The sequence below is a fragment of the Hemiscyllium ocellatum genome, chromosome 8 (genome assembly GCF_020745735.1).
Source record: "Hemiscyllium ocellatum isolate sHemOce1 chromosome 8, sHemOce1.pat.X.cur, whole genome shotgun sequence".
Taxonomy (NCBI): domain Eukaryota; kingdom Metazoa; phylum Chordata; class Chondrichthyes; order Orectolobiformes; family Hemiscylliidae; genus Hemiscyllium; species Hemiscyllium ocellatum.
In genome coordinates, this window is record NC_083408.1 from 46582427 (window position 1) to 46607826 (window position 25400).

The 25400-nt window shown below is 39.2% G+C and overlaps 2 protein-coding genes across 15 annotated transcripts in view; one reads left to right on the top strand and one right to left on the bottom strand.

Moving 5' to 3' along the window:
* Positions 1-389, top strand: part of aven (apoptosis, caspase activation inhibitor) — an 87825-nt gene extending 87436 nt beyond the window's left edge. Inside the window, exon 6 of the mRNA XM_060828367.1 lies at positions 21-389. Within this exon, the coding sequence (XP_060684350.1) occupies positions 21-133 (113 nt within the window). The 3' untranslated portion in view covers positions 134-389. The remainder of the gene's footprint in view (positions 1-20) is intronic.
* Positions 390-607: 218 nt separating this feature from the next.
* Positions 608-25400, bottom strand: part of ryr3 (ryanodine receptor 3) — a 366212-nt gene continuing 341419 nt past the window's right edge. For all 14 annotated transcript variants that reach the window (XM_060828910.1, XM_060828909.1, XM_060828911.1 and 11 more), the window contains 8 exons: positions 25307-25367; positions 21078-21224; positions 17446-17580; positions 14978-15134; positions 13652-13716; positions 13148-13248; positions 5114-5165; positions 608-1382 (listed from right to left, as the gene is read on the bottom strand). In XM_060828910.1, coding sequence (XP_060684893.1) covers positions 1287-1382; positions 5114-5165; positions 13148-13248; positions 13652-13716; positions 14978-15134; positions 17446-17580; positions 21078-21224; positions 25307-25367 — 814 coding nt within the window. In that variant the 3' untranslated portion in view covers positions 608-1286. The remainder of the gene's footprint in view (positions 1383-5113; positions 5166-13147; positions 13249-13651; positions 13717-14977; positions 15135-17445; positions 17581-21077; positions 21225-25306; positions 25368-25400) is intronic.

Sequence of the window (25400 nt, forward strand, 5' to 3'; positions counted from 1 at the left end):
ATTTCTTTGCTGTTAAACAGACTCACCAGGTGCTGAAGTGGTAGACAATACAAATTCACAGCTAACAGAAATGGCTAAGAAACCTGACCCTGAAGAAGAACTGGAAGATTGGTTAGACAGTATGATATCATGATTACGGTTTTGCAAGTAAATGAAAGAAAACTAAAAAGTACATTACCTATAAACATTAATTGGCATATTTATTCCAACTGCATCCCATTGCTGACAAGTAAAATGTATATTGGTGTTAATGTTTATACTGTGAAATTCCGTTGAATAGTTTAGATTTAGTGACAGAGTTATAACTAACTAATTGCATGTAAAAAGATTGCAGAGTCAAGGTGTAATGCAAACTTGAAAACCATGAATAAAGTGGCCTATTGAGTTTTTTTTGTGTAAAAAGTTAATTTACATATTCATCAAATGACTCATTTTAAGAGCTTTGTTCTGCTGTGGTAAAATAACATAGTTTATTTTTAAAATATTTTTTACATAATCCATTTTCAACAACCTTGTTTACTCTCATTTCCAACCCAACCAATGATAGCAGAGGTGCTGTTGGTAATCCGTTTCAGAGAAAAAAAGAATCTTGTAAAAAGATATATAATTGAATTTAATTAGCTTTATTTCAAAACTGTGCATCACATTGCAAACAGTCAACGCTGACCAATTCATTTCTCTTAGTGCCAAATGATTTGAAAGTGAAGTTTTAAGGTGTATAGAGAAGCAGACGGCCAATACACATGTAATATTGTGTAACAGAATTTCTCAAAATTAAATATCTTATCCAGTAACAACTTTATAAATTATCAGCTCAGCTGCTGCTGTGTAAGCAGAATGAGAACAAGCTTAAGGTCATACAGCACACAATAAGACTCGACATTGTGAACAGGAGAATACATTCTCAGGTAGCCTTTCCGATGAGCATAAACTAAAAAACAGAACATTCACATCGTTGCATAGCTTTGGCTACAGGTAAGGCACTTTTATTTTCTAGAACTTTCTTGCAATTTTTAACCTTTATTATACTTTTGGTCTATCTAGTCAGTTAACCAACAGTCACAACAAAGGTTTATTTAAAGTCTCATTATAACACTTCCAATTCTGATAAGTGTTTGCACTTAGGGTGCTTAAAGCTGAATATCACTGCATTTTAAGACAGTTGTATTTTCAATACCTTTCACATTTATTCTCATTTTGCCTCAACAGTACTTCATTTTCCATTCACATGTTCAAGTAAAGCTTTATGTGATTAGTCAGTAGGTAAATTCAAGAAATATTTCCATTTATCCAAGCTGATCCTCGTACTGTTTGCGGAAACAGTCTCCAGCAGGGAAGAAGTCCCAGCAGCGTTCCTGGTACATCTTCCATACAAAAGATTCCTTAAATTGATGGACAGAAAAGTATGAACAAAATTATTTGTAATGCATACTTGCAAACATAAACAGTATTGGAGTGCTTTACCCTGTCGATTGAAGTCTCCTGGCTCTGTGACTGCAATCTAAACAGTGAGTGAGTCAGAAGCATCATGCCATTCCAGAATGTGAGACACATTCTAAGCTGATCTTCCTATTCAGTACTATAATCAGTGGTGTGGCATTGGCTGCCCCCAAGGTACTAAAAAAGAGGGTGCACCTGCAGTCATGACCACTATTTATCCCTTACTAATTGTTTGTTTTGCTCATGTTCATTATTTGCTACAGTGCTGTGTACAAAATGACTAACCCTATTAGCCCACATTTGAAAAGAAGCAGTTCCAAGTATTTTGGGAGACCTTGAGGAAATAGTCGTAATGTTCATAGCACGTAAGTGCCAGTCAATTACCACCTCCAGCAACAGAGAAGCTGACCACCTCCTTTTGCTGTACAATGGATTTACCATTGCTGAATCCTGTACTCACCATATCGTGGGAGTTACAATTGACCAGAATTTAAACTGCATCAGCCAGAAAGCTACAAGAAAAGGTTCGAGGCTGGGAATTCTGTGGTCAGTAACTCCACTCCTGATTCTGCCCTCTACATGACAAGTGAGGAGTCTGATGGAATACTCCACACTTCTCTGGATGAATGAAGCCCAACACTCAAGAAGCTTGGCACAATTCAAGTCAAAGTAACCTGTTTCATTGCTGCCATATCCATCAACAATGTCAGTGGCAGCAGTTCCATGGGAACACCATCACCTGCAAGTTCTTCTCCAAGCCACACTTTATTCTGAAGTAAAACTGCATTAATGTTTCTTCACTGTTAGTGAGTCAAAATCCTGGAACAATATCCTTAACTGCTGCAGCGGTTCAAGAATGCAGCTTACCACCATCTTCTCTAGGGACATTCACGATGATTAAACAGAGACACACATACACACCATTGATTTTTTTTAAAACTCCCAAATTATTTTTGAAATAGTGAAGCTTTTCTTTCATAGCATAACAGCATAGTCTGTATTTAGAATTTATATATTTATAAATATCAGAATTTTCTAAGTACATGTCCATGATATTTGCACTCCACCCAGTATGAATTATAGTTATAAAAAGGACCCTCTATTGTTCAAAAGTAAGTAACGAGGGTTAGAAAATGGCATGCTGTTCAACCATCATTATTATAATTGGTCTTCACATGATCACATATTACTCTACAACAGAAATTCTAACAAATTTCCCTTGCCCCATGCATTTCAAAATATAAACCATTAATAGGATCTTTGTACAGGACAGAAAATTCTGAATGAAACTGATGTTATAGAAGCTGTAATTCAATCTCCCAATTCAGAAGGTTTAATCTTTCATTATTCTTCCATATCCATAAAATAGGGGAATCATTTAGCTCAGCTGGCTGGCTGTTCTGCAACACTGAGTCATGCCAACACTTGGGTTCAATTCCTATAGCAGCTGAGGTTACCAATGAAAGATTCCTTCTCAAATTCTTTCCTCGGTGGAAGTGTAGTGACCTACACCTTAAACTGCCACCAGCCATCTTTCTCTAATGAAAAAGCAGCCCGAGAACTATGGCCATTTTACCTTAATGTCTGAAAGAATTGAATATTCTAATACACTGGTCAGCCTCTCACAACGTAACCTTATTCATCTTAGTCATCCAAAGCTCTGCTGCCCATGTCTTAACTCACACTCTATCCATTCTGTGCATCACCTCTTTGCTCACTGAAATACATTGTGGCTGAGCAACACCTTGATTTACAAAACCTCGACTTAGTTTCCAAATGGCTTGACACTGCACATTCCCATTCTACACTCCCCTTATGAGAGAGCTATGGTCCCCTTGTATTTAATCAGAACACTACTGGAGACTCTAAAATTCTTCTTAGGTCTCTCTTCCTCACCAGCTCTCATTCCTCCTTTAAGAAGCTCCATAAAACCAACTTCTTTGATCATGATTGTGCCCATCTGCCCTAAATATTGCCTCAGGTGGTGTGGAGCTTAATTTGTATTTTTTTCTTGTGTTTGTTATGTGTTCCTATTTAAACTTCCCTGGGATGTTTTTCTCAGGTAAAACACACAAGGGGTAAGGCAAACTATCTTCTAGTGGTTACATTTTGGTAAATATATCATGGTGGTTCTGGAGAAATGTGGCTGGAGAGAAGTGATGTGACTGCAAATGAAGAAAGAACTAAGCTGCTTTATTCATCTTGCTCTGAAATAATCTGCAAAATTCCTCCTGACTATTTCCTCAAGCTCAAACTGTATTTTGGTACTAAGCTGAGAAACGTTCCGAATTCTAAAAATTGCCCTGAAGGCTTTATACAGGTTAAAGTATAAAAAAAGCATTAATGTCACAATGTTAATTTTTTGTGAAAATATGTTTTCTCAGAATCAATTGCAGTTGATCGATCACAGTATTGTGTAATACATGCTCATATTTCAAGTTAGACACTACATAATCCAACTCACTCATACAGGCCATAATAATTGATATGGAAAAAGGGTGAGAAAGGAAAGGCACATTTTTGGAACTGAGTTTAGGAAGAACATAAGACTTAGAAGCATGAATAGATCATGCAGCCTCTCATCTCCTGTAATATTCAATAAGAATGTCCACATTAACTCCACTTTCCTGCCATATCCCTTGATTCCATCAGTGTCCAAAAATATACTAATCTCAGTCTTGAACATCAGCAAAATTTCCAGGGTAGAGAATTTCCATGATTCACCATCCTGAATAGGAAGTCTGCCAATCTCTGTCCTGGATAACTGACCCTTTGTCCTGAAACTATGATTTGCTTCAGTGAGAAGACCTTTTATTATGCACTCTGAAGAATATAGCCCCATTTTACTTGACCTCTCCCCACAATACATCATTCTGATCCCAGAAACTAATTTAGTGAAAATGTGTTGCACAACTTTATGGTAAGTGTACCCTTTGTAAAATAAGAAAACCAAACTAACACAGTATTGCAGTTCTGATATTCCAACCCCAGCATAATTGTTCTAAATTCCTTGCTCTAACCCGTTCGTACGAAGGGGTTGGCAAATAGCAAACTATTTACCTTTTTAATTGCTTACTAAACCTACATTTTAGACCTTTGATTGGTGTACAAAGACACTCGAACCTCTCTGAATACCAATACTTAGTAGTCTCTCACCTCTCAAGAAACATTTTGCTTTTCCCGGCTTTGGAAACTTTTGTACTTGCCCATTTTATTCCCCATCTGTCATGCTATTACATAATCATTTATTTGATCAGTTTGTCATTCTTACGCAACCTGTGTTTGAACAGCTCAATTTCCTGCTAGGTCACTTTATTAACATTACATATGATCCCCTCTTCTAAATAATTGATATAGACTGAAACACATATAGCCAAAGCACTAATCTATATGGCATTCCATTGGTTGTAACCTCAAAAAATTCAACAGACTTATCAATAACAAATTTCCTGTCATAAAGCTATTCTGACGGTGCATAATTACTGTGATTTTGTAACAGCTCTGTTAACATCCTTTGCAATAGACTCTAGTTTTATATCCTTTGCTGCAGTGTGGGTACTGATGTTGAAAAGCATTACAGCACTCAAAGATATCATTCCTGTGCTTGACTAAGCAGCAAACAAAAATTGTTACAGTTTTTCTTTGTATTCTTATTCAAGATATTGCTCCATACCTGACCGGTGTGTTCAGTTTCATCTTTGTTTATGAGGTACATCATGAAGAATCTGACAAACAGAAAACACTTGTAAACCTCAGTTAAACCTCTGAAGAGCAAATATTCAATATCATGAAAGGAATCTTCCAAGAGAACCCAAGATGAGATTAAATATTACCATTTAGTACTTTGATATTTTAAGGTCATAGAATTACCATCTTTTCAGCAGATGCAAGGTATTGTCAAAACAAGCAATGTCAGATTATAAGATGTTAACCACTTATACTGTAACTCTGTCATGTTTGACATGAATAAGGGTTTTCTTAAGAACTAGGTGCAAGTATTTTTTTGCCACCAGCCCCTTGGTAATGTTAGGAAAAAGTGCATGAAAATCAGGGGACTTCATCTGATCAAATTACACCAGTGCCATCTCTTTTGTCACCAAATTACTCCATGTATACACAAAGCAGGCATATAAACTTACAGTTGCATGGTAAAGGATGCTCTCCTCCCTGTAGCCACTTGCAAAGCTATCCAGTGTTATCAGCCATTTACCCAAACTAGCCAGCTAATCCTACCCTGACTTCCTCCAAAATTTAAATGTTTTCAATTTCTCCTTGGAAAGTTTGCTACAAGTAGTTATTGGTTGGATATTAAGATGATTTGAAATACCACACAAAAGGTCAAAGCATCGTCAGACATTTCTCATTGGTCTCAAAATACTGTCATATACAGTTCAGCATGGCAAATATGAAATGCTATAGGCTCCGTACATCTGTAAGGTAAATACCTCTGCACTCCTTATTCTTTGGAGCAGGTGCTCTAACTGTACAGTTATCTTCCACAGTAATTGATAATAGATTTATAGGAAAATGGATGAAATCAGCAGGACCTTGGGTCAGTGGAGAGGTATCACGACACAAAAGCAGGGCATTATTATTTTGGACTGCACATTACAAATACTGTATTCACTTGAATTACATTTTCTTCTGCATCTGGCCATTGAAAAGAAACATCACCAAATCCACTTATACCTTCACTATTATCTAGCTTTTGGCCTTCTGTTCCCACAACATTTTTAGAGCTAAGCTTTGCGAAACTATAACCTCAGCTTCATTTTTGACCTCCACAAGAAATACTAGCAGGACAAAACTATTCAGCCCTTCCAACCTGACCCACCATTCACAGAGTCATAGAGATGTACAGCATGGAAACGGACCCTTTGGTCCAACCCGTCCATGCCAACCAGATATCCCAACCCAATCTAGTCCCACCTGTTAGCACCCGGGCCATAACCCTCCAAACCCTTCCTAGTCATATACCCTTCCAAATGTCTTTTGCAATTGTACCAGCCTCCTCCACTTCCTCTGGCAGCTCATTCTATACACGTACCACCCTCTGTGTGAAAATGTTGCCCCTTAGGTCTCCTTTATATCTTTCCCCTCTCACTCTAAACCTATGCCCTCTAGTTCTGGACTCACCGACCCCAGGGAAAAGACTTTGTCCATTTATCCTATCCACGCAACTCATGATTTTGTAAACCTCTATAACGTCACCCCTCAACCTCCGACGCTCCAGAGAAAACAGCCCCAGCCTGTTCAGCCTCTCCCGATAGCTCCAATCCTGGCAACATCCTTGTAAATCTTTTCTGAACCCCTTTCAAGTTTGACAAAATCATTCCGATAGGAAGGAGACCAGAATTGCATTCAATATTCCAACAGTGGCCTAACCAATGTCCTGTACAGCTGCAACATGACCTCCTAACTCCTGTACTCAATACTCTGACCAATAAAGGAAAGCATACCAAATGCCTTCTCCACTATCCTATCTACCGGCGACTCCACTTTCAAGGAGCTATGAACCTGCACTCCAAGGTCTCTTTGTTCAGCAACACTCCCTAGGACCTTACCATTAAGTGTATAAGTCCTGCAAAGATTTGCTTTCCCAAAATGCAGCATGGCGCATTTATCTAAATTAAACTCCATCTGCTACTTCTCAGCCCATTGGCCCATCTGGTCAAGATCCTGTTGTAATCTGAGGTAACCTTCTTCGCTGTCCACTACACCTCCACTTTTGGTGTCAGCTGCAAACTTACTAACTATCCTTCTTATGTTCACATCCAAATCATTTATGTAAATACTGAAAAGTAGTGGACCCAGCACCGATCCTTGAGGCACTCCACTGGTCACAGGCCTCCAGTCTGAAAAACCAACCCTCCACCACCACCCTCTGTCTCCTACCTTTGAGCCAGTTCAGTATCCAAATGGCTAATTCTCCCTGTATTCTGTGAGATCGAACCTTGCTAATCAGTCTCCCATGGGAACCTTGTTGAACGGCTTACTGAAGTCCATATAGGTCACATCTACTGCTCTGCCCTCATCAACCTTCTTTGTTACTTCTTCAAAAAACTCAATCAAGTTTGTGAGACATGGTTTCCCACGCACAAAGCCATGTTGACTATCCCTAATCAGTCCTTTCCATATACACATACATCCTGTCCCTTAGGATTCCCTCCAACAACTTGCCCACCACTGACATCAGGCTCACTGGTCTATAGTTCCCTGGCTTGTCCTTACCACCAAGGACTGATTAGGGATAGTCAATATAGGGAGAACTAGCCATTTGGCTACAGAACTGGCTCAGAGATTGGTGATGGAAGGTTGCCTTTCTGACTGTAGGCCTGTGACCAGTAGTGTGCCACAAAGATTGGTGCTAGTGCCATTGCTTTACATAATTTATATAAATGATTCGGATGTGATCATAGGGAGATATGGTTACTAAGTTTGCGGATGACAATAACATTGGAGGTGTAGTGGACAGCAATGAAGGTTCCCTAAAGAGTAGAATGGGATTTTGATCAGATGGGCCAATAGGCCGAAGAGTGGCAAATGGAGTTCATTTTAGAAAAATGTGAGGTGCTGCATTTTGGAAAGGCAAATCAGGGCAAGACTTACATAGTTCATGACAAAGTCCTGGGGACCTGAACAGAGAGACCTTGGAGTGCAGGTTCATAGTTACTTGAAAGTGGAGTCACAGGTGGCTAGGATAGAGAAGACGACATTTGGTATGTTTTCCTTTATTAGTCAGTGCATTGAGTATAGCAGTTGGGAGGTCATGCTGCAGCTGTACAGGACATTGGTTAGGCAACTTTGGAATATTGTGTGTAATTCTGGTCACCTTCCTGTTGGAAGGATGTTGTGAAACTTGAAAGGGTTCAGAAAAGATTTACAAGGATGTTGCCAGGGTTGGAGGATTTGAGCTACAAGAAGAGGCTGAATAGGCTGGGGCTGTTTTCCCTGGAGTGTCGGAGGCCGAGGGGTGACCTTATAGAGGTTTACAAAATCTTGAGGGACATGGATAGGATAAATAGACAAAGTCTTTTCCCTGGGTGGGGGAGTCTAGAAATAGAGTGCATATGTTTAGGGTGAGAGGGGAAAGATATATAAGAGACCTAAGGGGCATCTTTTTCATGCAGAGGATAGTACGTATATGGAATGAGTTGCCAGAGGAAGTAGTGGAGGCTAGTACAATTGCAACATTTAAAAGGCATTTGGAATGGCTGTATGAATAGGAAGGGCTTGGAGGAATATGGGCTGGGTGCTGGCAGGTGGGACTAGATTGATTGGGATAGCTAGTCGGCATGGACGAGTTGGACCAAAGGGTCTGTTTCCGTGCTGTACATCTCTATGACCCTATTCACGAGGATGTTGTCAGGGTTGCAGGACTTGAGCAATAGGGAGAGGCTGAATAGGCTGGGGCTATTGTCCCCGGAGTTTTGGAGGTTGAGGTTTGAGCTCATGAGGTTTACAAAATCATGAGGGGCATGGATAGCGTGAATAGCCAAGGTCTTTTCCCAGGGATCAGAGAGTCCAAAACTAGAGATCATAAGTTGAAGAAGAGAGGGGAAAAAATTTAAAAGGAACCCGAGGAATAACATTTTCACGAAGAAGATGGTGTGTGTATGGAATGAGCTGCCAGAGGAATTGGTGGAGGCTGGTACAATTACAACATTTAAAAGGCATCTGGATTAGTATATAAATAGGAAGGTAATAGTGGACATGGGCAAAATACTGGCAAATGGATCTAGATTTATTTAGGTTGGCATGGACGAGTTGGATCGAAGGATCTGTTTCCATGTATACAGCTCTATGACTATGTCAGGAAATAGGCAAATGGCCCACCAATTACACATATCTCAGAACAGCTCCTGCAAGAATCTCAGACTGACATATGGATGAATATGCGTCAAAGAGAGAGTGCCTTCATTGGCATTTGCATTAGGGGCCTTCTGTCATTACGTAAATTCAGCAATTCTATGAAAATTTCCATTTAATGAGGTAACAGTTTTTATGAGAACTAGGAGCTGGGATAGACCAATCATCCCTTCATGCCTGCACCAGGAATATTAGTGCCAAGCTGAATTTAATACAAAGCTCTCCCAAACACTGACTTCATTGCACTTTCTATTACCTCTCAGTTTGGTTACTGTTGGTTGTACTGGCAAGTTTTAATACGTGAAGTCTAAGTACAGATTGACACTGACATAGCTTTCCTATTGTCACCTTTACATAGAATTGGGCACCAATTCTAAGTTCAATAAGACAGGGAGAGAGATCTGGCGTATTTTGTAGTTTTGAGAGGGGCCCGTGACCACTTTTCAATGAATTAGGGGAATCCTGGCAGTAACTGAGTGTTACTGATGTTACTATCAATTACTGATGGAGTCAAGTTCCTCTGTCAACTGGTTCCTGACCTTTCATTTCCCCTCATTCTTGCCCTCAATTCCTCATCTTCACCTGTGACTGATGGCCCTCTAGAAACATCTCCTATAACATTGGCTGGTGTCGAACAGTGAGCAAGAATACTGAACTGCAGGGGATCTAACAGTTTCTCCCAAATCCAGGACCTACAACACCTAGAAGGACAGGAACAGAAAGTACCTGGAACAACTAAGTGATAGCCTTAAGTAACCTTCCTTCTTCCTCTGAGGAGGCAAAAATCAGACAAGGCTCTAGAGGGTTACAAGGTGGCCAGGAAGGAACAGAAGAACACACTTAGGAAAGCTCGAAAGGGGCATTAAAAAGCTTTAGTGGGGTAGGATTAAGGAAAACTCCAAGGCACTGTACACTTATGTGAGGAACAAGAGGATGGCCAAACTGAGAGTAGGACCAATCAGGGATAGTGAAGGGACCTTGTGCCTGGAGTCGGAGGATGTAGGGAAGGTCCTTAATGAATACGTTGCTACAGTATTCACTATTGAGAGGACCTTGTCGTTTGTGAGGACAGTGTGAAACAGGCTGATATGTGCTCAAACAGGTTGATGTTAAGAAGCAGGATGTGCTGAAAATTTTGAAAAACATAAGAATAAGTCCTCTGGGCCAGATGAGATATACCCAAGGTTACCACAGGAAGTGAGGGAAGATTTGTGCCAAATGACTGGAGGGTGGGAAATGTTATTCTCCTGTTCAGGAAAGGAAATCGGGATTTCCCTGGGAATTACAGACAAGTCAGTCTTCTGTTTGTGGTGGACAAAGTATTGGAGAGGATTCTGAGAGGCAGGATTTATGATTACTTGGAAAACCATAGTTTGATTAGAGATAGACAGGTGAGGGGCAGGTCATGCCTCACAAACCTTAATGAATTCTTTAAGAATGTGACAAAACACATTGATGAAGGTAGAGCAGTAGATGTGGTGTACATGGTAGGCTCATTCAGAAAGTAAGGAGGCATGGGATACAGAGAAATTTGATTTTATGGATACAGAATTGGCTGGCCCATGGAAGACATAGGATGGGAGGAGTTGGAAACTATTTTGCCTGGAGCTCAGTGATCTGTGGTGTTCTGCAGGGATCTGTTCTGGGACCTCTGTTCTTTGCGATTCTTATAAATGACTTGGATGAGGAAGTGGCAGGGAGCTAGGACTTTTCTCAATGAAGCGAAGAAGATAAGAGGTGACTTAATAGAGATGTGCAAGGTGGTGAGGGTCACAGATGGAGTCCTTACCATTAAGTATAAGTCCTGCAAAGATTTTCTTTCCCAAAATGCACAGAATCATAGAGATGTACAGCATGGAAACAGACCCTTCGGTGCAACTCGTCCAAGTTGACCAAATATCCCAACCCAATCTAGTCCCAGCTGCCAGCACTTGGCCCATATCCCTTGAAACCCTTCCTATTCATATACCCATCCAGATGCCTTTTAAATGTTGCAATTGTACTAGCCTCCATCACTTCCTCTGGCAGCTCATTTCCATACACGTACCACCCCCTGCATGAAACGCTGTCCCTTAGGTCTCTCTTATATCTTTCCACTCTTACCCTAAACCTTTGCGCTCTAGTTCTGGACTCCCCCACCCCAGGGAAAAGGCTTTGTCTATTTATCCTATCTATGCCCCTCATGATTTTATAAACCTCTACAAGGTCACTCCTCAGCCTCTGACGCTCCAAGGAAAACAGCCCTAGCCTATTCAATCTCTCCCTATAGCTCAAATCCTCCAACCCTGACAACTTTGTAAATCTTTTCTGAACCCTTTCAGGTTTGACAACATCTTTCCGATAGAAAGGAGACCAAAACTGCATGCAGTATTCCAAAACTGGCCTAACCAATGTCCTGTACAGCTGCAACATGACCTTTCAACTCCTGTACGCAATACTCTGACCAATAAAGGAAAGCATGCCAAACACCTTCTTCACTATCTTATCTACCTGCAACTCCACTTTCAAGGAGCTATGACCCTACACTCCAAAATGTCTTTGTTCAGCAACACTTCCGAGGACCATACCATTAAGTATAAGTCCTGCAAAGATTTGCTTTCCCAAAATGCAGCGCGTCACATTTATCTAAATTAAATTCCATCTGCCGCTTCTCCCCCATTGGCCCACCTGGTCAAGATCCCGTTGTAATCTGAGGTAACCTTTTTTGCTGCCCACTACACTTCCAATTTTGGTGTCATCTGCAAACTTACTAACTATACCTCTTATGGTCACATCCAAATAGTTAGAGACTTTTTCCCAGGGCAGAAATGATGATCACAAGGGGGAATAATTTTAAGGTTATTGGAGGAAGGTTTAGGGGAGATGTCAGTCGTAGGTTCTTTACACAGAGAGTGGTGGGTGCGTGGAATGCACTGCCAGCGGTGGCAGTAGAGTTAGATATAATAGGCTCATGAAAGTGACTCTTGGATAGGCACATGGATAATAGTAAAATGAAGGGTATGTAGTTTAGTTTGATCTAGGAGTCAGATAAAAGGTCATCGCAACATCAAGGGCTGTACTGTTCTATGTTCTTAACTACCATCTACAAATCGTCATTCTCCTGATTCACAGTCCTTTTATTGTCAGTGGATCAAAATCCTGGAATTCCCAACTTAACAATGCATTGCCTATTGCAGCTAAAAGGAGGAGCTCTTGGAGGCAGCTGTAAATCAGGCAATAATTGCCATCCAAGTCAGTGATTCCAAATGCTGAGATGGAAAGGAATGCAATAATATTTGTAAATATGACACGACCCGAACCCCCAAGAATGTATCCATGGTGAGCATCCCTATTCATTAAAAGCAAGCCACAATAGGAACTGCAAATCTGAAACAGAACCGGGGAATGCTGGAATTACACAGTAAGTCTGACAGCATCTGTACAATGTGAAACAGTCAATATTTCAGAACAATGACCTTTCATCATAATTCCTGGCACTCCTATCTCAGAATGACATATTGAGAGGAGGTTGATTTCTGGAAATGCTAAAATCTTTATAGAAAGAAATGTTAGATCCTTATCTAAATGGAATAAAATGTTCCCAGCTTCCAGTATTCTACATTGAATCATCAGAATCAACGTGTGCTCTTAGTAAAGTAAATGTCTTTTTCTCAAACAATGAATCACAGGATCTCAAAATAATTCATTTTTAACTCTACATTTTATAATAATCTCATTCCTTAGTTATGTTTATAGTCATGAAAGGAAGACAAAAGCAACCTTAACCTGATTTTAATTTACAATGATTTTTAAATACATCTCACAATACATAGTTCAGACTTGCAAACTTAATACTCACAAGTAGTTTGCAAGGTTGTGCTCTTGTAAAGTATGTACCTCAAAACCATGTGGTATAGTGTCAAAGTAATCATTGCCAATTCCACAAATAAAGCATTTGGTCTGAAAGTCAAGAAACAAAACAAGCCATTTGAATCATTACCTCAACCTCTTTCCAATACAAATATCACTTAGCATTTCTTAAACTTCTGAGGGAACTGTCGTCATTTGGTGGGTTTTTAACATGTCAGTAAATACCAATAGTCTTTGTATCAATACAACACAAGATCATGAGGAATAGCAAGTAAATTTGCCAATGTTCAGCAAACTGCTCCCTTCAGCACAGGAGACAGAACAAAATATTGGAGCAGAGGGTGGGTGGACAGTCAAAAACCAGTCACTAATGTGGAATTCTACTCTGAATAACAATGACATTTGAATCTTTGGATTTAAGATACAGAGAATGGAAGTCAATATCAATTCAATGGGTACGAACATAAAATATGATTAATAAGAAAAAACAGACCTCCATGTCTTCTCGCACTTGCTCCTGTTGGTCTCTCAGCTCACCAAAAGCATCAATGATCAAACCTAACCAGAGCCGAAACAGGTAGTGTAAGCAATATTTCAACAGTTTGCATTTTCCACTACATTGCCACTAATTGTCACACACATTCTTATATGGGCTGGTACATTAATAATATGTTATGATAAAAAATAATTTTAAACCTTCTTGATGCAGTTATGTAATTATTTTTTGAACCATAATCCTACATCCTTCTAGCCCTTTTAAACAATTTATTTACTTTTCATTATCAAATGCACATGTCAATGAATTATGCAATTCTAGGACAAATGTCAGGAACGATGTAGCAAGCATTTTAGTTAATATACTCCCTAAATCACGATCACATAAGTAGGATCACTAATTCATTTGGATGTTCACTTATCTATGTACTTGTATCATTTTTAACATTTTGTAATTTATTTACATGAATACGGATTTTTGCAGATGTCATCAGACTGGATTCCTTTAGATTTTTTATTGTGTATTGTCAATACTAACAAAATTACAACGTATTAGTACTGCAGACAATCTACTCAAAGTATCTATGCTAGTGTTTATGCTCAACCCACCTCTCCTGCCACCCTTCTGCATTGAGCCCCAGGGACATATGCTTGTATTTCTTTCTCCTTCATGTGCTTCCCTAATTTCTCTGTAGATACACCTCTTGATTCACCACAACCTCTTCATATTGTAACCAGGCGCTTTTCTGAATTCCCCATTGAATTTATTTGTGATTATCTTACGTGGAAGGTAGTTCTGGCATTGTCTTCAAATGGAAATACTTTCTTCATCTCAACGCTATCAAACCTTTCCATGATGTTAAGGTCACCCCCTTGGTCTCTCTTTTCTGAAAAGAACCCAGCTTTTGAATCTTTCCTAATTGGTTCTCAGTTAGTATTGTTCCAGCAATTTTCTTTATTATATCCTTTGCACCACTATACACATGTAGAGTGGTGCTCCTCAAGCTATATAATACCATTTTCTTTCTCTATGGTCCTTTCACTGATTATGTGTGCTCTTTTCATGATATGGAAATATAAACTATACAAGAGATGCCTATGGTGCTTTAGCTGATTATGTGTGTTCTTTTCATTATATGGAAATATAGACTATACAATGTTGTAAGTGTAGACTAACTAAGAGAATATCTGAAGGGGACTGGAATATAAATTTGACACCTTTCAGTACTTGGCAGAAATTCAAAACTGAAGAGTGAATAGCCCTAAAGTTTTTGTATAAAAGAATATATTAAAAATAAGATTTCTTTATGGTAAGAAAACATACCCTGAATAATGGCCAGTAGGATGACAATGACGAAGAAGAAGAATGTGATGTCAAAGATAATCCGATACATTTCAGAAGGATCTCCAGCAGGATCTTCAATTTCATCCCCAATGCCACCTCCCGCTCTAACACCCACATACATGTGAAACAAGTAGCACTGAAAATCAAAGACAACAATATGTTACATATTGTCTGAGATTGGAAGCATTGAATTATGACTGCAAGGTAGAAAATGAGTCATTCACCATTCAATCAGTATGTAGCAACAAGGTCCTTTAAAGGTTTTTGTTAACCAATTAGTTGATGCTGGCTGCATTCTAAGTTCTCTTTACTGTTTCTGGTTTGGGATATAGGATCACACCCAGATTGTTATCCGTTGGTCATCTGATGTATAAGTATAGGATCAGGTTGCCTGTGATGCCCCAAATGATTAATGGCATACTGACACTTAATGCTTGGGGGCGTTAAATATTCCTTCGGGTCTGTTTTCAGCACTGGGGCATTTAAATAGAATACCCAGAACATCACCTTCCCATCTACCCCCAAGGTTCACCATAACAGAAGGTGTGCAGGTTGAAACATTTGGAAATTTATCCATGTATGAGCAATTAATGACTCTCAAGCTTGGTATAAGCTCAGTCAATATAAATAATACTGTTATGACATAATATGGTTGGTGTGGACAAGTAACAGTAGGCAGCCCGTTAAAAGTTTTTTTTAAATAGGAAGATGGGGATAATATCTTCAAAGATATTATCCAGTGCACATCAGGGATATCCCACCACCCCCAGAAGATTGTTGAGTAACTTCACAGTATTCAGTAATCCGGGTTGGGGTTACATGAATGGGCTGGTTGTGGTCAGGACCAATGATAAGGACGATCAATGAGATTTTATCAAAATGAGAGAGACAGAAATATGACAAAACAATCAGTTCCCAGATTGAGGAAATCTACACTCATCGATTGCATGATAATTTCAGATAACCAGGGGCTTTAACCTGGGTGGAGCCATTTGGTTCTATGGCAGAGAAGGAAACCCTAATTAGAGGGATTCAACTATGGAGTTTTGGGAAGGTTTTAGGGGCAACAACATGCTCAAGAACTTTGGAGATGGGTCAGCAGTTTTGCAAGGAGTCATGTGTTGATTTTCTTTCAGGAGAGGAGTGATGTCAGCAGACTTGAAGAGTGGAGTCCAGCAACTAGAGGGAGGGGAACCATTAACACTGTAAGTTAACATGGGGACTAAGAAGGGGCAGGCTGGTGGGTCACCAGGTAAATGGGAGAAAGATTGAGAGAACTGGATGTGGGTTTCTCAGAAAGGTTAAGCTTGAAGAGGACTTGAGGGGCAATCAGTGCTTTACAAGATAAAGATATGAAGGATACAAGACAGAGGAGAAGAGTTCAAGAGGAGGGCCTGCAATAAGAAAAAGAAGCTGGAGGTCCTGTTTGCATGTCAAGCCAAATCTGGAAATGGGGAACAGTCTTGGAAGGCAAATTCGGGGCCTAGACATAATTTCTGTGATCGGGCAATCGATGCGAAATTACTTGGTTGCCAAGTCATTTTAAGTTGAACCTAAGTGATCCAGGGAAAAAGAGTTGTACATGGGGAATGACCAAGGCGAGAGTATGGTTTTAATGGCGACTTGAAAATGGAGTTCAGGGTGCACTTAAGCACTTGCATAAAAGTCAAGCAAAATAGAGGGCCAAAGGGGTGACCTGAACAAGGAGGAGACTGGCAACAAGGAAGTCAGGTTGCTTCTCATAAACAAGCAGCAATGAGTTACCTTGATCAGCCTTTCAGAGAATGCAAAACAAGGCTAAGAAAGAATCAGTAAGCTTATCTCAGAGTCTGCAACAGCAGCGGGAGTGTAGGAAGGTTGCGGACTGCTGAAAAGTTGGGGTAGAATTTTGGTACCTAGAAGGGAGACAACTTAAAGGAGACATGACAACAGGAAAAGGGTGTTCGACCTGAGGGAGTATTGTAGAAGAAAAGGAAAAAGAAAATGGAAACGGAACGTTTGTATTCAGAGCGGCAGTTAAAATGTGCACATGACTGCAGACAGGTAAATTCAGGTTATGTAGCAATGCAGCTACTGAGCCATACTTTAATTGGGCGCACTCTCATCTCAAAATGTAGTACCTGAAAACTTCAAATGTTTTTATGATCTGTAAATCTCTTTGGACGTTGTTGTTGTGAAAGGTGCTACATAAATAGAGGGGCTTAGTCATATTAAACATAACAATATTCTTTATAATTCAGTAATGAATTGGCAGTCACTTGAGGAAGACCTTCATGAAGTTAGATCTCTTATATAAGCAAAGATGGATTATGGTATACTCTGTACGTCACAGATGAATGAACTCATTAATATCTGTGACTCTTTATTCTGAATACGCAGGTTTCACATTCCTGGAACTGAATATCTATGGTATGTTCACCATATCCACAAAGTGGACAAATAAATACCGTCATCATATCATCGCATTTCATGTCTGGTTCATCTTCATCCTCACTCTTGTTGTAAAATTTGCGGAAGAAATTGAAAGCAACCACTGTGTATAGATACACCACGACAGCCAGGAGGCCCACAGTCAGCACAAGCTGCCCAAAACAAGAAGCAATGTTTTCAAATGAGGGAATGCCAATACTTAATCAAGAGGAAAGGCTCAACTTGAGCAAGGTCAGAACATTAGCTTAATGTACATGCAGAAATATACATTCTGTATCAAATATTACACCTTCCCTTCCACGCTTTACATTGGGATTAATACTTATTTTAAAAATGGATCTTTCAAATTTTAGCCTCAGTAGTTCACAGTTAGATTCAGCATCATTATGGAAAGGGACAAAAAGAGACTAAGATACAGGAGCAGAGATTCACTGACCAGACTGTCTATCCTGACTGTCGCATCCACTTGCTCTTAATGTATTCACAAAATAATTTTGGATTTTCTTTGATTTTTACCAACCAACAGACTTACATGTCTCTTTGCTTTCCTAATTGCCCTTATGTACTTTCTATAACTCCACTAAGCTTCTTAAAAAAATAGTGACAACTTTTGTAAAAATACCATCTCTGTCTCTGCATTATCTTGCCACATATACTTCTCTAGATTTCTCTGGGGATTCCAGAATTGGCAACGCCACTTTTCTGTTTAATAGGGATGTGTCTACATTGTGCTCATAGCACCTTGCTGTGGAATGCCAGCCACTGACTTTCCTTCGAATGGCTGTGTCCTGACTTCCATTGCAAATCTTTCGGCAGCATTCTAAGGTTTGCCTCCCTCAACCCAGTCAGGATTGGGTCTATTAGAGACATATGCGGTAATTTGTACATGGAGGCAGAACATGTGAGTAGGGTTTTAAATGAGTATTTTGTCTGTGTCATCACAGAAAGGCATGATGCAGACTTTCAATTTAAAGAGGAGGATAGTGAAAATAAGAATAACCAGGAAGGAGAAACAGAGAAAATCTGCAAACATTTATTCAAAAAGGCTATGAGGAATAGGCCAAATAATGATAGACAGGTCAGTCTGTGGACCCTCTGCAATACAAGCACATCCTTCCTTAGATATGGGGCCCTAAACTGCTCACGATATTCCAAATGCAGTCTGACCAAAGCTGTACACAGCCTCTGGTCAGTGAACCTCTGCTCCTGTATCCTAGCCCTTTGAAATGAACGCTTTCAGTCCATTTTTCAACTCAACCTGCAGACTAGTCTTCAGAGAATGCTAAACTAGGACTCTTAAGTGCTTCAGATTTCTGAAGACATTCCCTATTTAGAAAATAGTCTATGGCTCCATTCTTCCTACCAAAGTATATAATCTCTGCTAGCTTCCCCTAGCACAGAGATCAAATAACACAGGCTCACAGATTTAAGGTGATTGCCAAACGGATTTAGAGGGGGCATGAGGAAAATATTTTATCACACAGAGGGTGTTAGGTTTCTGGAAATTGTTACAGTTTGGTAGTTGAGGTGGAAAGCCTCGTCATGTTTGAAAGGAATCTTGATCTGCATCTAAAGCATTGTAACCTGCAAGGCCACAGATCATGTGTGGGAAAATATATACGACTAAATGCATAGTTAGTTTATTCAGCTGGCACAGACACACAAAACTGAATGGCCTCTTTCTGTGCTGTAACTTTTCTAAATTTATATGATCTATTAAAGGAACAACAGTTAGGTAGATATAAACTGTGCTCTCCCAATTGCAACTGTCCCTCAATCAGCATGTCCTTTTTCAACTGGAGAGAAATACGTACCCCTTACACTCAGCATGGAAGCTGTTTTATTCCCGATGTGTATTAAATGACCTGAATTTGAGTACAGAGAATACAATTTCAAAGTTCACAGACTCACTGGTATATAGCATGTGGGATTGTTGCAAACTTCAGAAATGACATCAACTAGTGAAATGACGAGTAAAATGCCAAATGATATTTGTTGCAGAGGAGTGATGGATGAAGCTTTTTACAAAAAAAAAGTGAATTAAAGGCAGCAATGTAAACAAAAGGGAGAAATTAAAAGTGGTGCAGGAACAGAGAGAGCTCAAGTTTTACATAGAAAAGCTGTTAAAGTTGAAGAACAAGGCTATAAAATAAGTTTATTTTGTCTTTGGCTTTATAAACTTAAACAAAAGAGCAGAAGAATAAGGAGGTTATGCTAGAGCTTCATAAATTACTACTTATGCACAAGTTTCAATATTGTATTCATTCCTGGGATCACAGTTTAGAAAAACATAAAGGCTTTGGAAAAGGTGCAAAGGAAGATTGATTAGAATAATACCAAGAATAGGGATATTCAGTTACATGGAGAGACTGAGATTGTTCTTTTTAGAGAAACCACGGCTTTGGAGATGTAGCTGAGGTGCTCTAAAAGTCATTAAAGGTTCTGAAAATATGAACAAGGAGAAATACATCTGGTGACAGAAGAGTTAGTTGTTATAAAACCATAGGATATTGGGGTAGAAATAGGCCATTCAGCCCAATGCGTCTGCTCTGCCATTGGATTGTGCCTGATACATTTTCAGCTCCATTCTCCTGCCTTCTCCCATAACCTTTGATCTCCTTACTAATCAAGAGCTCCTCTGTCTCTGTCTCAAATACACTCAATGACTTGGCCTCTGCGGCAATGAGAATCTCAGATTATTCACTGAAGAAATTACTCCTCATCTCAGTTCTAAACGGTTGTCCTTTCGCACTGAGGCTGTGCCGTCATGTGCCTCCTACTGGTGGAAACATCTTCTCCATGTCCACTATATTCAGATCTCTCAGTATTGTGTAAGTTTCAATCAGATTCCCTGCATCCAAACTCCATCGAGTACAGACCCAGAGTCCTCAACAATTCCTCATATGTCATTCTTATAAACCTCCTCCAATGCCAGCACATCCTTCCTTAGATACGTTATAATGATTCCAAGCCAGTTGGTGAAGTATGAAACCAGATTTTTGATAGGTTTATTTGCAGAATATGGCATTACTTCTGTCTGCTTCTTACCAGTGTCTCAATGGTCTCCTTTTGTAAGTGCCATGAATATTTAGTCTTTGCCCTTCATCTGCTTATTGTAAGAAGATAATAAACATACTAACAATATCAGCACCTGGCACAATGGGCTGAATGGCCTTCTTCAATGATAAAAATATGGAACAGACTCCCAGATGCAGATGTCCAGATGATTAATCATAAAATCCCTGCAATGTGGAAGCAGGCCATTTGGCCCATTGAATCAACACTGACCCTCCGAACAGCATCCACTTAACCTATATATCCCTTGACACTACAGGGCAATTTAGCATGACCAATCTGCCTAACCTGTACATCTTTAGACAGTGGGAGGAAACCCTGCAGACACGGAGAGAATGAGTAAACTCCATACAATCGCCTGAGGCTGGAATCGAACCCGGGTCCCTGGCGCTATGAGACAGCAGTGGTAAACACGTCATCCCCAAATCTCAAACACCTTTGTAAATATTAGAATCTGTAACAGGTGGGAGCTCTGGATGAATGAACTAAATTGGACAGAATGTCTTTCTCGTCTACAAAATTCCTCTTGCAATTTGAGGTAAGTCAGGCACTATGATTTTTCTAAAGTTCTCACCTGCTTGCCATTGTGAGTTACAGATGATAATATGGTACGGAGTGTTTTAAATCCCATAGCAATATCCAACAAGTGGGCAGCAAAGAAAAAGTTGTTGTAGTGACCCAAAATGGACATAGTGGTGTACCAAGCTAAGTACAAGAATGACTGTAAAAAGAAAACAGAAATTTAAATATTAGCTACATTAGAAACTTTTGCAACCATTAATTGCCACAATTAAAATGTTTCCATTTGTGTAAAATGAAAAAAAACCTTGCAACTTGGATACAAAACACACTTATCAGTTTAATGAAATGCTGACATTAACATTGGTAGCAAATTTCAATCCTTGGGCAATCGCAATGAAATGACACAGTTCCTTGGGTCACAGCTGTATTTTCTTACCAGATATGTGGAATACCCAAGGGTCAGTTTCTTTATCTTCCTGAAGTCAGGAATTGAAGTGATTAATTGCCAATTCTTTGTTTTTATCCCCTCAGTAAATTTAAATTTTTCATCTCGAACTCGATCCACAGAGTTTTCCTATCACAGGAAGTGATTGGATTTGGTCATCATTCAGAGCCCTGGGAGATATTTACTTTCCTGATGCCCCTGAAGTTTTGTAGAGTGAACTGAGTTTTGGAAAGCTTCCAAAAACTTGCTTTGAGACCTCGGAAACATTGGGACACGTCTGCTGAGTGGTTGGGAGCATTGACAATTAGGTTGAATGTTTTGACAGATAAATGTCTTTACTAGATGTAGTATTATTAGTTTAATATATCTTCTCTGCTTTGATTGATCAGCTATGTTCTGAAAAGATAAATTTCAGACCTTTACATTGTACAGCATTGTGTCAGTGTTGAAAACACATCTGTTTTGCTATTGTTAGAGGTGTTATGTATCTCAAGAAAATAATGATTGGAAATGTTAATGTCTGGATCTTAAGTAATTTAAATGCCCACAATGCTTTAAGTTTTCAAAATGGATGTTTTACTCAGAAAAATGTATTAGCTCCTAAACAGCTTTAGTTGATAAGTCATCTGCTGTACTTTAGAAAAACATGATACGCAAGTGATTTTTCAGTTTTGTAGGCTCCACTGTTTGCAATTGCACGGATTATTAAAACATCTGAGCCTGGTGTGAATGTTGAGCTTAGCATCAGATGGCGAGAAGCACATATCTCAGCAAGGGGTTATTTCTATAGTTTGACAGTTTCAATAGATTATTAAAGGATTAATCATCTTTGAATGATTGTGTTTTTGAATGACACGTTTATTAAGTTTGCTTGAGACATACTTTCCAAAAGATTTTGAATTAATTCATGAGGTACATGATAGATTTGGGTGGATAGCAATGGAGGATATAGTTGAGATATAAGAGGGAGTGATGGAGGCATAGGTGCTGGTGGGGAGAGAAGGATAAGCATTGAAGGGGAGAGTGTATGAATGATGTTGGAGAGTTGTTCTGAAGTATTAGGGAACCAAGCCAAGCCTTCTAAAAACCCTAAACCCGAACAGCTTCAGTACTACCTCTGTAGTTGGGTAACTGGAATCCTGCCTGCCCACATCTCCAGGAGACAAAATTAAGTTGTGACAGGCACAGCAGACTGGCTTGAGTTCCCAAAGTCAGGAAAAAACAAGACTTGCATTTCCTGAACCTCCTCAAACAAAGCTAGAATTCTGTTCCATTCTTCCAACTCAATCAAACTTTGAATGTCATATTTTTAACTGGCCGAAAGAAACTGAGACAAATGATAAGTTTTTCTCCTAAAGTACTGTCAATGCTGGTCACCTGAATTACTGAAAATACTCAGCAGGTCAGGCAGAATCTGTGGAGAGGAACAGAGCCAATGCTTTACATCGATGAGCTTTCATCATAAATGAGAAAGATAAAGAGGCATAAAGAGCAAAAAGGATAGTTTTGGATAAGGATACAAAACACCTCTCTTGTCATTTAGTCACTCCTTTATTCCATCCAATTATAGTTTTTCTCTTTTTGTTTTAATTTTCGCTCTCAACCCATTCTCTGCCTCTGTTGTTACTTTAGAGGGAGTTCATGTGATAAAGTGGGTAGCATCCTTACATCTGACTCACGAGATCCAGATTCAAGTCCATCAAGACCTCATGGCCATGGAATGTGTGTTCTTAATAAGGCCAAACAAGTATTATAAATGGTGCATCTCAAGTTATAGCCACTGTTTTGAGACTAGCAATCTGCTCCAGGAAAAAGCTCTGGGAAACATAATCAAATGTTATCAATCTGTGATTCATGCTCAATTTGATTAGTAAAAGTCAATATACTTCTATGGGTGTTAATGGAATGAATTGCCTTTAGACCTAGCTATTATACTGGAGAAAAAAGACGTTGTGATATCCTAAGAAATCACAATCAAAGCTTTTACATATAATCAGTTGCAAGGTCCTGTAATTTCACAATACACTGAAATGCACACAAATTTCTGCTATTTTTCTCCCAATGATGTTTCCCTTTTCAAGTTTGCATTCTCAATGTTTTCACCCCACGTATGCTTCATTTGTCTCTTAGAAGGGTGTACCTTCTAAGTCCTTGATTAAAATCTTTAAAACACTTCAAACTTTTTCTATAGCCAGTGAGAAGTCATAGATCTGAACCATTAACTACTCATCTCTCTGTAGATACTGCCTGACTTGCTGAATATTTTCCAGCATTTTCTACTTTGATTTCTGAAAGAAACAGTTTGGAACTGTATTTCAACCAAAGAGAGGATGGATTTTAATGCATCTGAACTAAAATTGTCACCAAAGGCAAACAAGATCAGTAAAGTTCATCACAATACTTACACCAATAAGAATACCAAAAATTATGTCATAAGTTCTGGAAGTCAGAATAAGATGCAAAAAAAATGGAGTAAGATGATAAGAAGAGACAAAGCAGAGGTTTTAGAATTATAAATATTAAAATTTTGAAGTGTTCATTTTATTAACAGTACAGTAATTAAAGTTTCTTGCTATAAAAGTCCTGTAGTAGTTCATTTGTAATGCTATGCTGTAAACTGAATTTTAGGAACAATATTGATCATTACAGAGTTTGGTGGCATAAGTCAACTGTAGCAGTCCAAGTGCAAACAGTCTTGCATTTTAGTTTGGAAATTATTGGATTGCTAAGTTGCAATGATAAACAATATTTTATTCATATGTGGGTTGTGAGAAATCATGACATGTCCAACATTTCTTGCCCATCTCTAATTGCCCTTGTGATGGTGACTGTTGCAGTCCAGATGGTTGATGCACACCCGTAGGAAAGGAGTTTTAAGGTTTTGACCCAGCTACAGTGAGGCAATGACAAGACAGTTCCACAGTAGGATGGTGAGTAATCACATGACACCAGGTTATAATCCAATGGGTTTATTTGAAAACACTAGCTTTTGGAGTGCTGCTCCTTTATCAGGTGTTAGTGAGAAAGGTTTTTTTTAGGCTTTCTCTTACTAACACTTGATGAAAGAGCAGTGCTCTGAAAGCTAGTCATTTTAAATAAACTGACTGGAATAAAACCTGGTGTTGCGTGATTTTTGATCTTGTTCAAGCCAGTCCAACACCAACACCTCCATGTCAAGGATGGTGACTGACTTAGGCCATGGAATGTGTGTTCAAACGTTTTCTTCCCACTCACGTCACCCCAATCCTCCCATCCCTACCCCCCACTGTTTTGATTAACTACAATTTTGGAAATGCTCTTTATGGTTACACATGGTCAAATGATACCTCAACGTCACTCTCAGCTCACCTCCTGAATTCAACTCATCTGTTCACATTTGGACTAAGATATGATGAGGTCAGGAGCCATGTGGCCCTGGTGGAGCCCAAACTGTTCATTGGTGAGCACATTATTGCTGAGCAAGTGACACTTGATAGTACTGCAAATGATATCTTCCGTGATTTATCTAATGGGACAGTATTTGCCGGATCTGACTTGTCCTGCCTGTTGTGGAGGGGACTTACTCCAATGTAATTTTTTACATTATTGGGTAGATTGTCACTGTACTGGATCAGCCTTTTAAGGTTACAACTGGATCTGGAGCACAAGTCATTAGTAATACAGCTGTGATGTCTTCAGGGTCCACAGCCTTTTTTGCAATGTTGCAGAGAGAAATCAAATAAATCGTTATACTCAGACTGGCACATAAGTATTCTGACTCACTAAGTGGGAAAGATGAGCATATATGGAAAGAACGCAGTTACATCAAACGAGTGATCGCATTTCTTTTGACTTACATTGTCAGTGAAGACAACTCCAAGCTTCCAGATATGATATTTTATATCAATAGAACTCAACCTAAAAAAATAAAAAACTATTTTCAATGTTCAA